Genomic DNA, 14,950 nt, shown 5'->3' on the forward strand with positions numbered 1-14,950 from the left:
CAGATAACACATTATATCATTTTGTCATGTTAGAAGACTAGAGTGATAATCTTAGACTTGCTGGTGTTGACAAGCTCTCAGGAACTGTCAACTTGTGATGACGTCTCCTTCAAATATTTATGTTTTATAGGCCTTACGCCAATATGCGTTTAAAATCCCGCGACGGGGAGAGTATTTTATTAGCAACGACATAAATATCATTGGTGATCAATAAACCTACATCGCTTTTAATCATTTTCATGGAAGTGTGATATTCATACTCAATTTAATTCTCTCGGGGTGCTGTTATGCGTTTCGCTGGAAGATCGCGTTATCATAAATTTCGATGACCCGTAACTATATGAATCACAGAGACAGACATTATACATATTTTCTTCTTTGAACTATTGGATTTAAACCGAAAGATGCTTGTTACTTGGGTGACATATGTAAGTATATTAATTTAATCCTATTTATAGCTCTTTTTCAATATAAAGTTGGGCCTACATGATTAGTTTTTGTTTATCACCATCGATTTGGTAATAATTTCTACCAGATACATGAATTCAAATTCTTAGTTTTTAAGAAGTGTTTGCGATTAAAAAAAGAGAAAATTAATCCTGTTTCTATAACCCCATCATTTTTTATATAGGCTAATCAATTTGTAATCAATAAGGTTCATAAAAATGATCAAGCGCATCGTTATATGCTTTTATGGAGATTTATCTGCAGAAGGCCCTTATAATTTAACAATATACATGTATTTAATTTATGCTTTATCATGTTCAAATGTGTTAAATTGTGCATGGAGAAAAATCTAAACCCTAAAACCAATCTTCTCAGATTTTAACTAAATACTTTAGTAGATGAAAATTCTATTTCAAAATGAAATAAAATTGTAAAAAAATACCAATTGACATTTAAACGAATACATTCGCATTTTGGAAGCGTCTTGGTGTAGCGGTTCTGACTCTCGCCTTGCAATCAGAGGGTCGCGTGTTCGAATCCCACCATGGCCTAGCGTCCTTTTACAAGGCGCTAATCCACACTTTGTCACTCTCCACCCAGGTGTTAAATGGGTACCCGGTATGATGCGAAAGCCTATGTATAGTATGCCTAGCAATTGAGTCTTGGAACTCTTATTGGAATGTCCACCAGGGAGTGGAGAAAGTGCATACATTGTGTGCGGGCATGTCAGGGCATATTTTTCCATAGATTATTTGTAGAGTATGCTATTTGACTTACGAAAGCAATCCTTTTGAAAACAACCAAACAAAATATAGGCCAACACATATTTTAGTGAACCTTGGTTTTTTTTTCGTTTTCTTGTTGGTTAGTGCAGTCCACTGACTGGTGTCATCTCATTCTAATTTAGATAGACAGGTGCAAACTAAATTTATGTATGGTTGCACCCCCTCCCCTTCCCTATATACCAAAATATAATTGTCTGTATCTCCTGCGAGCAAATTCGGATCTTGATATTTTATCTAATTTGCCCTCCTTCATGAGATCGAGAATCAACATTATCATTACAAACAGGCATGAAAATATATTATATGCGGAATTCTGCATCATTACTGTTATCTATTAAAAATATGATTTTCCCTTTTTCTTAAGGGAGGTATCTTGCTTATGTTTTCGGCATTTGCTGCAGGTCAGACCAATCGAAATCCAAGCAAGAGTAAGTACATATCATCATCATGTCAAGCTTGTTTATCGTTACCATAAGTTCATTTATTGATGTTAACACAAATAAAAAGGAAAACTTAAAAGACCCAGAATGGAGCTAAAAGTGAAAATTCTCAGCCGGTACCTAATGAATACGCACAAACCTTTGCATTGCTGTGTTTAGTAGCTTATAAGTTTTCAATTGGTATATGATTTGTCAAATTTACTTATTTGGTCCAGGCTGTGTCTTTAAAATCAATAGAACTTTTATTGTTTGGAAGAGAATACGTTGTAAGAGTCTAATAGGAGGCATTACATACACGTAGACCTACAGACGAACATGTCCAAATTGGAAGTACACTGATCACCGCGTTAAATCATTTCAATAGTTATCAGGGGGTGCATGCTCCTTTTAGCTTATAAATAAGTTGTTTTTGGCATCTCTGCCATCAATAGTGGACGGTTAAGACATGTTGTTAACGAATCAAGCTTAAATTTGATATACAAATCCGCCATTTTGCCACATTTTGATTACGCTAACGTCATTTGGTATTCCGCTCCACAAGGTTCTCTGTCAGCCCTTCAAAAACACCAGAATAGAGCTGGCCGTATAATTATGAAAATAAATCCCTACTCTTTTGTCTCCAATCAACATATTCATGAGACTTTAAATTGGGAATTTTTTGAATGCCGCTATAAAAAGCATATGTGTACAATGATTTATAAAATATTGCACAATCTTTTTCCAAACTATATGTCTGATAACATTTCTAGAAGAACTTTAAATTATTCGCTTCGTTCGAACCAAAACCTTAATTTACCCAAACCAAATTCTAACAATTGTAAAAAGACATTTTTCTATAGGGGCATATCAATTTATAATCAATTGCCCAATGAAATTCGTAATGCACCAACTTTAAGTTCCGTTCATACTCTATTATATGATTATTTAGATTGAGCATTTGTATTTCTTTTTTCTTTTTGTCTTAGTAATTTTTTTTTTTTTTCTGTCAATGTATTTTACTCTGAAATGTTTTTTTTTTTTTTTAAGTATTTTTATGGTGTATATTACTTTGTATGGTAAATGTAGGACCCCAAGGAAGAACAGCAGTATTTTGAAAATACAGCTGAATTGGGTGATCCTCCGTTATTGTATGTATCTCTCTTGTATATTGTGTATTTTTTATCTGATTCGGAAATAAAAACAAACAAACAAACAATAGTAATTACCATGTTTACATTGCTCGGTTGACAATTGAATTTAAGGTTTGCCTGCAAGCTATCTCAGTTAGGCCCAATGCGGATAATTGAGTGCTATATTGCGTTGACCACAATGACCAGAAGCTATCCACTATAATCCTAAAGTGTAATGAGCATGAATCAAACGCTAGGAAAATGGATATGGATCTTTAGAAAATAGTTATTAAAATGAATGATGATTTTCAAATATGAACATCCTTATTTCTCCTTTCTCTTTTCCTAATTGTTGTTCCAATCATATCCTTTTTATTGATATCTTAATCTTTAGAACTGTGCCCTTCTGGTTTCCAGCACTGGAACTCATCATGTTATCACATAGAATCATCATATCTGAAAACGCGTGATGATGCTCAGATCATGTGTTCAAATCTCGATTCCCAATTGGTCGAAATCACATCAATCGAAGAAGGTGAATTCATCAGTTCACTCTCGCTCGCTGAGAATCCAACTACTAGTATCCCTTATTGGATTGGCTTGGAAGATAAGAATAAGGTCTGGCATTGGATGGACGGATCACCCTTGACGTTTACCAATTGGGATTCCGTCGAAAATGGCGTCCATGATTATGGTGCAGACTGTATTCTATTGAGACCTAGAGGATCAGGGTATCGCTGGGAAGATAACAAATGCGATAGTGATTATTTGGCTCTGTGTGAAGGAAGAGAAACAGGTAACTATGGGCGTGTCCCTTCCCATTTTCTGTTTTGAACCTTTCCTCCTCTTTTACAGCCAATCAAAGTAAGACTCATTGGGCAATTTTGGGGTAAGAAGCACCAATTATAATGTAAAATGAATTAATCTCGTATAAATTACCACGTTTTATCTTTATCTACAGATAGTGTCTGCTCCGATCTTGATTTGTTTAACTCTTCTTGTTATTATGTGAGTGATATCGAGCATCATCGAGACCAAGCCCAGGATTATTGCCAAAAAGATGGAGCACATCTGGTTTATATAGAGACAGGAGACGAGAATGATTTTATTTTCGATTTTATCATGAGTGAGTTAATATATAATGGCTTAATGAGAGACGAGCGACAACGATTTATAAATAAGTTAGATCACGATATTACCTGCATATTATATAATATATTCCAACTGAAGTTATTCAGACGCGTTGTGTAGGCCAAAAAAGGGGTCGAACCTTTTTTCATAAAATAGTTAAAATTCAATAGCTACCAAGCAGGGGCGTCGGAAGGTATTTTCGTTTGGGGGCAAAGCCAAAAAAGGGCACTTATTTATCAAAATGGGAATTTTGATGCAAACGGATATTTTAACCATGAGATTATCATCTGCGTTAAGTAGCTGTGTGTTGTGTAGTAATAAAGTTGAGCAAAATCCTTTTGGAAAAGATTTCTGATTGATTAAAAATATATATTTAGGCTTTGGGAGTGAGCAGTTTGGAAATCTGAAGTTGTGAAACTTTTTTTTTGGTCAATTATCGCGCAAATTAGCTGTTAAAAAGGCATCCTTGCGAGCGCAAATCGCAAGCTCAAACTTTTGTGGACATTTTATGGTACTAATAAGACTGAAAATCAAACATTCTGAGCAGTTTTTGTTATCATGAAAAAGATGTGTATCTAACTAAAGAATTGACGCGAGCGCGAAGCGCGAGCTGAAATTTTTATTAAACTGACCAGGAAAGGGAGCTAGTAAGGACTGCAGTAACTGATGAAGAGGACATATATCTCACCAATCGAATTATTCGAGCGTGAAGCGCGAGCTGAAAATTTTTGATATTCAAACATGAAAACTGGACATTCTAATTTTGATTTTGTATCACTTTATTTCAATATTCATAAAGGATCAGATGACATATGAAATGAAATAATTACATAGTAGTATACAAACACAATTAACAAAGGAACTAAAAGTAGCCCAGGTCCTGGCTTATTACTGCCGAGGCAGGACATGCAGTATAGAACATCATACAAGATAGAAGATAGATCATATACAGCAAAGATCTTGGTTGCGATTAATCTCGTAATAAATTCTTATATTCTATAGTCAAAATAAATAAATCATGTAAACAGGTAAACATATGAACAAGCGAGTTACTCTATATAGTTATTAATTTTATTGGTATTATACATGCATTTGGTCTTTATCATCGTCGTCATTGATATTGTTTATTTGTACAACTGCTTTTATTGATATTTTTACTACATCATTATTATTGTTATTATTGTTTTATTTTTTATTTTGTTATTATCATATTTTTGTCATTATTATTATATTTATTATAAATGTTATCATCATTGTCACATATATTATTACTATTAATAACAGTACTTTATATGTAACAAGAACATAATGAATACCTTACTAAACAATGATCATGGTGATTGATGCGAGCGCGAGCTGAAAATTTGTGATATCCCAACCTGAAAACTGGACATTCTAAGCAATTTTTGTAACCAAAAACAGAAACAATAATTGATGCGAGCGTGAAGCGCGAGTCCCCCCACAAAAAAAATTGTAATTTTCTAAGCTGAAATGTATTATGTTATACTTCAAAAAAAGGTATTTTATTCTGTAAAAGGGCACATATCATTTTGAAAAAAGGGCACATATCATTTTGAAAAAAGGGCACTTTTCATTTTGAAAAAAAAGGGTATTTATTCCTATTAGGATTTTTTTTTTGGGGGGGGGGGCAAATGCCCCCTGCCCCCCCCCCCCCGGTTCCGCCGCCCCTGTTACCAGGTTTTCTCATTAGATATGGTGAGTTCCTTTCAGTCCTAAAAAAGGTGCCTCTGCTGATACATACGGATTCCTTTTTTTCATAGATTGAATAAGTTTTGAAAGGCAGATATTTTATCAGTTGTGCTCAAAATTGAGTGAAACCCTTCACAAAATGCTCTCCTTCATGCTAAGTGCTGAATGTAAACGACAACACTACTATCACTATAGACTTCACGATTAAATATCTTAAACCTGACAGAAATTGAATACAATAAATATGTTCATTTTCTGGTGGGATTCATTAACTTTTGAGCACCACTGTAAAAGCCTATTGCATTTTCGATAGATGTATAAATATTACATTTCTATGATTGCTGGAGAGTTTATGAGCATAATGAAGAAAAAAAGAGTCAGGGATTTTTTGTAATGATTATACCTTGATTGTGATTTACAGCTTAGCATTGTTACCATGGTAAATAGTAATACCATTATGTTGCCATTATGCTTTATGCATATAAAAATGAATAATAAAATCAGAGATAATTAAGTAGAGAGAACTTTATCAAAGTAGACCTGCGTAAAATTAAATGACAAATAGACCACATATGACGTACAAACGACCCTTTAAAATGTTTTTCTTTTTTAATAAAAAAATGATTTCAATTATATGAAATATTTTCGCTGCAGACCGTACAGCAATTTACGGGTTCAAACAATTCTTCTGGATCGGTTTGACGCGACGTCTTGCCGGCAGCGCCCAAGATAATTTCGCCTGGATGAGTGGAGAGCCACTGATATATTATAGCTTTGGTGATCTAAGCTCCGGTAGTGGATGCCTTCAGATAAAGAAGTATAGTGAGTACAACAACTGGATTGATGGAAGGTGCCAAAATGACAAAGGATATATATGCGAAAGGAAAGGTATAGTGCAGAAAACTCCTCATATCATATATATCAATGTGATCACAAAGTATTTAAATATTTCGAACAGAAAAATTTCAAATTGTGACATTCTGTTTAATTGACCAAATTCACTTGCTTTTATAAAAAGCCAAGTGGACTTTTCAATTTCAAAGAAAGGAGAATAGATAGATAGCTAATTATCAATGGGAAACTTATTAGATGTCTTTAAAAAGAAACGACAGATTCTGTTTAATAATTGAAATATAAAAAATATAATTTTTTTTTTCAAATTTGAAAAAACAAAACAATAAATACAACTACTTCTAGGCCTACTACTACTACTACTACTACTACTACTACTACTACTACCTCTTACTACTGCTGCTACTACTACTATTACTACTACTACTTACTGCTCCTACAGATATTGAAAATAATAATCCTGGTAATGATGGATGCTAAAAATAATATGAATCTAACCCAATTTTACATATTTGCAGAGCTTTCGAGACATCGGCACCAAAAACTTGAAAAACGGTTCACGATAAAACGAGGAAACAGCGTACCAATTCCGGAATCTATCATCGCTGACGTCACAACAGCAAGTACCATAGGATGTGCATCTCTATGTACATATCATCAAGAGTGTGTATCATTTGCCTACAATCATATGAATAGGAGATGCATCGTATCTAATAAAGCAACTGGGACTAGTTCTGGAGGGCAAGAATTTTACCAGTACACCTCTGTTTGAACATGCACTTGGTTCTCATTGCCGAACTGATCCCACCCAGACCCGATCAAACCCGATCAATATATTTTCGACCAGATCGCTCAGCAAGGATATCGGGAATGCACTTTAGTTTGCCTTGATCCCTTTGTTTGATCCACATCGCTCAGGTGAGCGTTTCATTAAAGGACTTATAAGAAAAAAAGTTACAAAAAAGAGAACCGAAAAAAATACAAAGTAAGCGTACAATTCATCCGAGAGTTACCATACCTGTAAGAATTTGTGTTTCTCTGGCAATTAAAAGTAAGGAAGATCTGGCATCTCGTCGGATGAAAAATGTTCATAAGTTCAATTTTTGTAGTCCATGTTCATTATTAACATAAATAATGTTGATGAACATGTCTAACAGGTTATACCTTCTCGAATATTTTTAGAAATGTCTGATGTATTGGAGTGGCGAGCCAGAACGTGGTTATCGATCACCCCGATCAAGTTATAATATTATATAGATCAACATGCTGAGTGAGCGAGGACAAACTGGCCGATCGGATAATTTCTGGACCGGGTTTGATGGAGCTGTTCAGTTCGGCAGTTGCAAACCTAGCAATTGGCTGCACAGTCATACCGACAAAACCTTCTCCAAACCGAGCCGGTCCGACCGACAGTCTAGCTGTCATTAGTAGTATATCGTAGTAGATTTTGTCGGTCTCGAGTCGGTTTCGTCTGTGTGACATGAGCGTTAAACGTATTCTTAAATGGATGGTCCGGGCTGATATTATATATCTAAATAAACAGAGTAAAATTCACAAAGCAAAATGCTGAAAATTTCATCAAAATCGGATAGTTATTGAATTTTAAAGTTTATTAATATGTTTTTGAAAACAGTTACATGCACATCATCATGAATATTCATTAGATGGGCTGATTATGTCACATCCCAACTTTCTTTTTTCTTATGTTATTACATAAAATCATAAATGTTTCATTTTTTTTTATACATGTGTAAATGATTTGTCTCCATTATGATAACTCCAATAAATAACTAATGCACTTAATCAGTTGTCAATCCAATTGTTTTAGTTCTTGGTAGAAAAATTTGAATAAACCTAATTTCATGCAATAAAATACAAAAGAACAAATGGGGATATGACATCATAAACCAACCCAATGAAAAATTATGAAGACATGCCTAAAACTGTTTCACCGGAATAATTCAACTTTTTTTAAATTCAATAACTTGTTATTTGTCATCCGATTTTGATAAAATTTTCAGCATTTTGCTCTGTGAAGCCTTACTCTATTTATTGAGATATAAATATTTTCAGCCTGGACCATCCCTTTAAGCCAGGTTTAACTTAGACCACGGTCTAACTCTATGCTAAAATTATGGGGAGCCAAAAATTCAAAAATTATGTTTATGTTTAATATGTTTACTTTTTTTATTCCTTTTGCTTTCATTATAACAAAAAATCCTTCAAAATACTTAAGTTATCATTCCTAGACAACTATGAACAATTTGGGTGTCAAATGAGTTAATGAATTGAATGTCTACTGTTGGGGATTTGCCCCCTAATTGGCTCTCCATAGTTAAACTACAACTGGAAACCAAGGTTTAATTTAAATCCGAGTTCAGAAAACGGGACATAAAGTTGACAACCTCGGTTGTTGATTGGGTTTATAACAATAAACTAAAAAAAACCTGATTTGCAATCTGTTGCTAATCAAAACATTTAAAAACTTGATACTGTTTGTATAAAAGGCTTATGGTGATTCGCACAATAATTGAATCCCAAGAAACAGTCAATAAGAACACATCTACATCTTAAAAGATCGGCGCGACCAAAGGAGTAACTCCGAATGTCAAAATGATGTTTATAAAGACAAAAAAAAAATGAGTGGCGAAATCCACAATAGAGTTATGAATTCATAAGTGGTAACTTCGCCACGCGTAAGCAGAGCAATAACATTATTTATGTTAACCTTTTAATGTAAACTTCTTAATAATCAGGTATACACTTTCTTGCCGGTCTCCTTCTTTCTTATTGCTTGTAATTTTTAGAATGTGCTTTCCTTTGTTATGTTAAAAACCCAAATGTACGGAGCCTTTAAAGTGCCATCGACTTGATGACTTGGCGAGATACTTTATCTTGCCATGTCGACAACCTTATTATGTCGACTTGGCGAGATACGTTATCTTGCCAATTCGACTTATAAAAAGTGATATGTCAACATAGCGATATATTTTATATTGCCAAGTTGACTTATAAAACGTTATATGTCAACATAGCGAGATATTTTATCTTGCCAAGTCGACTTATAAAACATTATATGTCGACATGGCAAGATATGAAGTGTCCAAGGCCCGGCGAGAGTCCACATATCTCGCCAAGTTGACATGCAACTTTTTATAAGTCGACTTGGCAAGATAAAATATCTCGCCATGTTGACATATAACTTTTTATAAGTCAACTTGGCAAGATAACGTATCTCGCCATGTCGACATATGACCTTTTATAAGTCGATTTGGCGAGATAACGTATCTCGCCATGTCGACATAATAAGGTTATTATGTCGTCGACATGGCAAGAAAAAGTATCTCACCAAATCGTCAAGTCGATGGCACTTTAAAGGCTCCGTACAAATGCATTTGCAATTCGTAATAACTATATGGTCATTTATGTATTTCCTTTGAATCTATACCATTCCGTTGATTTCTTTTTAATATAACACCTTACAGCCACACTCATTAATTAGTAATGAATCATCTAATACTTGATCTATGATTAGATTTATTATGACCTCCTGAATATATTTTTTGTTGTTTTGCCAGTTGATTTGATTATGCATTCTTGCTATCTATCTATGCAATATTTGATTAATGCGATTTATAATTCACTTACACTCAGAACTCCTTTATGTAATTTGATCCGTTATAATGAAAATATTTTTGTAATCTGATCTATTTTAATGAATTTCTTTGTGTAATCCTTTTGTGTAATTTATGTATTGATTGCTTATCATTTTTTTTTTATTTATCTACTCATTTCCCAGACATACAATTTACTTTCAGTTAGTATTCCTTTCTAGAATTCCACAACACAAGTAGTTTCAATACCATACTTTATCCGTTTTATTTATTTTGTAATTATCTTTGGTATTTTTTGAACATTTTTGTGTCGTTATTACCTTGTTAATTACATCAAAATTCGGCCTTAGCCGCGATCAAATGTCTTGATTTTTATCAATAAACCATTTATCTATCTATCTACTTATTGTATAATATCTTTGTATGTTCTTACATATTAAATACATCGCAATTCGGCCTTGATTTTTATTAATAAACCATTTATCTATCTATCTAATAATTGTATAATATCTGTGTATGTTCTTATCACGTCACGTTATATTTCAGTCCGCACTGGCTGCCAATCATGTATTGCCAATAAACCATTATTATACAACTCCCAAGAATGTTCTGTAATCTGATTGGTCCAAATCGGATCACATGATATTCAGCGAATTGCACTTTTGCATCCAAAATGCACTATCCTGCACTCTGACGTCATACCAAAAGTACTATCCTGCACTCTGACGTCAGAGTGCAGGATAGTGCGAGGTCTGGAATTATCAAGAATTATCTAGAATTTAGATCAAATGTAGCATTCGGGGCAACTCAGTAACAGGGGGAGGAGGGGGTTGTATAAAACAAACAATGCACGTAAGCGCGTGCATGCAGGGCCAGGCCAAATAATGAACGATGTGCGAGAAGAGCCAATGGATATACAGCACCGAGGTCCGGAAGACCGAGTGCGGTATATCCATCCCGGATATCCATTTGGCGAGTCGAGCACAGAGTTCATTATTTAGGTCCTCTGTGCAAAATAAACCATTACTAATAAACCATAACTATTCTACCATTCTATTTTGTATATAATAATGAATACATTAAGGCGACCGCACACCTTACGACTAGTCTGCGACCCGATTTAGGAACAAATCGCATTTTGCTCATTTTCTAAAGATGTGAATGGAACATATCATTTTATTTGAGGTTGAAATTAATTGAAATAATAATATTATAACAATTTTGAAAGATTGCAAGCCCTTATTTTGGAGTAAAGTCCAAATAAGGTTCAAATCGTAGCCAATCGTAAGACTATTATGACGTCATTACGACTAGATATTAAATTCGCTTTTATTCTAAGAAGGATGATAGCATAGTCACAAATTTGAACATAGGTATTCGTACGATGATTTCGAACATTACACAGTAAGATATTCCAAGTCTCAATATTAGCATCAAATTATATTACTCTGAAATTATATTATTCTGAAATCGGGTCGCAGACCAGTCGTAAGGTGTGCGGTGGCCTTTATCTGCACAGTAGCAGATATACGTAATTATACTCATATAAAAGTAAGGTTATCATTATAGGGTATCATCTATCTATTGTAGTATAGGAAGTCGATATGTTTTCTTTTATAACTCTTCCTTCGAATGTTTGTATCATTTCCCCACTCACACTAATAAGTGAACTAATAAACCAGCAATAGAAAGGTTAGAGGAGCTAATGATAACCTTTTCCAAATGTTCCATCCAATTAAAACTGAATCCGACAATTCACGTTTTGGGTTGAACCATGCATTTCAAGTGGTAAATGCAACAATGAGCAAGGGTTGACACTCCTCTAACCTTTCAATCGCTGATTTAACATTTTAGTTTTTAGAAAGCTTTTAAATACATGCACGTTGTTGTCACCAAGAATAAAAAGTGAAATTTGAGAAATATGAATAGAATGAGAACTTAATGCATCATGTATTTCATATGCATCATTCAAGTTTATTAATGGCATGTTAGGTGTATACAGCCTAGACGTGGCTCTTCAAAAGCCTCGATTCAATTTCATCAAACTTTCAAAGAACATTCAATCAACTTTCTTTTAGTTTGATGAGGACAAACAGTCACGATCGACTCTGAGTCCAATTATTTCCAAGCTGCATGGGAAGTGTCAACAGTGTATTTATCCTGGGCTATTATACTCGAGTGATTTAGTCGTATCCATGGCAACATATTGTAAACATTGGAGGTGGTGTAATGCATGTCTAGTTATTAAGGAAACATCGATATCTCAGACGGGATGGATAATAGTTGGCACAAGAAATATTGTTAGAATGAAAATGTTAACTGCCTCGATTGGCGGCGCGACGGTAATTAAGCACGGAATACGACGTCCCATATATGCAAACTATAGATTATTTTACATGCCCAACTCTCATTTCGTTCCGCTCTTTTCCTTCTGCATTCATTCTATCTGGAAATAAAAAATAATAATAGGGAGGAGGTTGTCGCGACTTTTCACTCAATACACGTGCCCTTAGTTGCCTATTTTTTAAAATAATTTACTGTTCATCCTTTTGTGTTGCTATGTGTCACTACCATGACTCACATATTCAAAATATCAGGGGCAGATCTAGCTTTTTCCAAGAATGTGGTTTGACTGAGAAATTTGACAAGCAAAAAATAAGAAGAAAAAAATAGGTTTCACTACCAATTGAAGGTAACTTGGGTCCCGAAAAAATGAAAAGCACAAAATGGATTGGCTCCAAAATGTAGGTATTTTTTTTTTACTAAGTAGCCCAAGAGGAGGTGGGTTAAACCCCTTAACCCTCCCGTAGATCCGCAACTGAATTTACATTTTTTTCCCCCGATTATCTTTGCAAGGTCGAATGGAGTTACACCTTCATCGCGTTCTGATTTTCTTTTTTATCTACTTTTTGTGTGTATTTGCAATTTAATCAATTTTTATGTGAATCATTGTACAAGCATAATGTTCTTCAACCTTTGGCTACAAGGAATGTTCTAAAGTATCGATAAAGACCATTATTATTATCATCAATATATCAAAATTAAGGACTTCTCAGAAATTGTCAGAGCTGATAGCTTAACTTAAATGCCCGGTTACACTTCGTTATTCCGAAGGTTCGTTAATCCGAAAACGAAAAAGGTTTCGTTAATTCGAACATTTGTGGCGTTATTCCGAAAGTCCGTCAGTCCGAAAACGAAATAAGGTTCGTTATTCCTCATTTTGTTTTTGGACTAACAAACCTTCGGAATTACGAACCTCATTTCGTTTTCGGACTAACGAACCTTCGGAATTACGAACTTTATTTCGTTTTCGGACTAACAAACCTTCGGAAAATTCGAACCTTCGGAATAACGAAGCGTTGGAAGTACGAATGTATACGAATTTCGAAATGCCCCTCCCCCTTGAAGTGAGAAATGTATTTTGACTATTACATGAGCAATTTTCACACTAGGTATCTCATATACACTGGCGTACATATTGGGGGGGGGGGGGGAGTCCCCCCACCCCAACAAGAAAAAAAAAAGAAAAACTAGATATGAAAGGAAAATGGGGAAATATGATATTACTTTTCAGGATATGAAGAAACTATCCCAAAATACAATTTTTGTATTTAAAAGGTCGAGATTTTGCATGCTCGATTTGCTGATTCACAGATTTCAAGAAATTTCGTCCCCCAAATTATATCTGACCCCTTAAACTTCTTGATCATCACATAATGATTGCATATTAGAGAGAGGGTGAACGATTTGTTTTGACAAAGATGGAAGAATGCAAAGCCTTATGTGCTGACTGTAAACAGTTAGTTTGCCTATGGCAGACTGAGTGCATTATAATTGAGTCCATGTATATAAATAATAAGAATAACTCAAGTCCATGATTTATTTTTTTGAGTACATCAAGAAAAACAAATGATTATTGTGAATATCCACCGAAGATTTTAGTAAGTTTTTCGTTCTTTTTGACATTTCTTGGTATAATACATTCATACACTAAATTAAAGTGTTGGGTGGATTAAAACATATCTAAAAGATAAAGAAAAAATATAAAGTTTGGAAATCTGACTTTGAACGATAATCCCTCCTTGGTTTTAGTAAATATCAATGTGTAATCAATAGCAATAGATAGATCATTACTTTAATTCTCTTTAAAATGATACCCTGTACATGATATGATTATGGTTCACATGGAGGTGCAGTGCCTTGAAATGTGAGGCAAATCAAAATTCAAAAGTTGCAAAATGACACAATATTGAAAGTCACTGTCCTTTTTTCCGTGGTGATGAGTTTCTCAGCGGTTTCTTTTGTTTTCATGCACCTTAACATCAACATTAACATTGAATCAAACACATCTCTGCACAAGCAAACACATTACAAACAAACATGCATGGGTATTTCAACCACGACTCAAACCATGTTATCTCACAGAACCATCACTACATAAACCACAACATAAAACATGAAGAAGCAGGGGCTTGATTTGAATGGATTTTCATCTCTATTGACACAGACAAAATGACCCTTCATGGCTATTTCTGCTCGTTTTGCAGCTTTTCAATTCAGACCTCATCCAAAACTTTTGAATCCTGCTCTTTCCGTGATGGCATGCTCATAACAAGCATGGCATCATTTTAAAGAGAATTTAATGATCTTTTGAATATCAAATATGCATTGTGTAAAATTGGAAGTTGGGAGAAATTAATGGCCAAACTCAGATTTCCAAACTTTTTTTTGCTCGTTTTGCAGCTTTTCAATTCAGACCTCATCCAAAACTTTTGAATCCTGCTCTTTCCGTAATGGCATGATCATAACAAGCACGGTATAATTTTAAAGAGAATTAAATGATCTTTTGAATGTCAAATATG

General features: G+C 34.3%; 1 protein-coding gene across 1 annotated transcript; it reads left to right on the forward strand.

The window, feature by feature from the left end:
- Positions 1-7,432, forward strand: LOC135153320 (macrophage mannose receptor 1-like). Its single transcript, XM_064095865.1, has 5 exons — positions 1-1,660; positions 3,176-3,577; positions 3,743-3,907; positions 6,277-6,510; positions 6,993-7,432. Exons 1-5 carry the CDS (start codon positions 1,612-1,614, stop codon positions 7,244-7,246), a joined length of 1,104 nt encoding a protein of 367 aa, XP_063951935.1. The 5' UTR covers positions 1-1,611; the 3' UTR covers positions 7,247-7,432.
- Positions 7,433-14,950: the final 7,518 nt, after the last annotated feature.

Source organism: Lytechinus pictus, chromosome 2 (assembly GCF_037042905.1).
Source record: "Lytechinus pictus isolate F3 Inbred chromosome 2, Lp3.0, whole genome shotgun sequence".
NCBI lineage: Eukaryota > Metazoa > Echinodermata > Echinoidea > Temnopleuroida > Toxopneustidae > Lytechinus > Lytechinus pictus.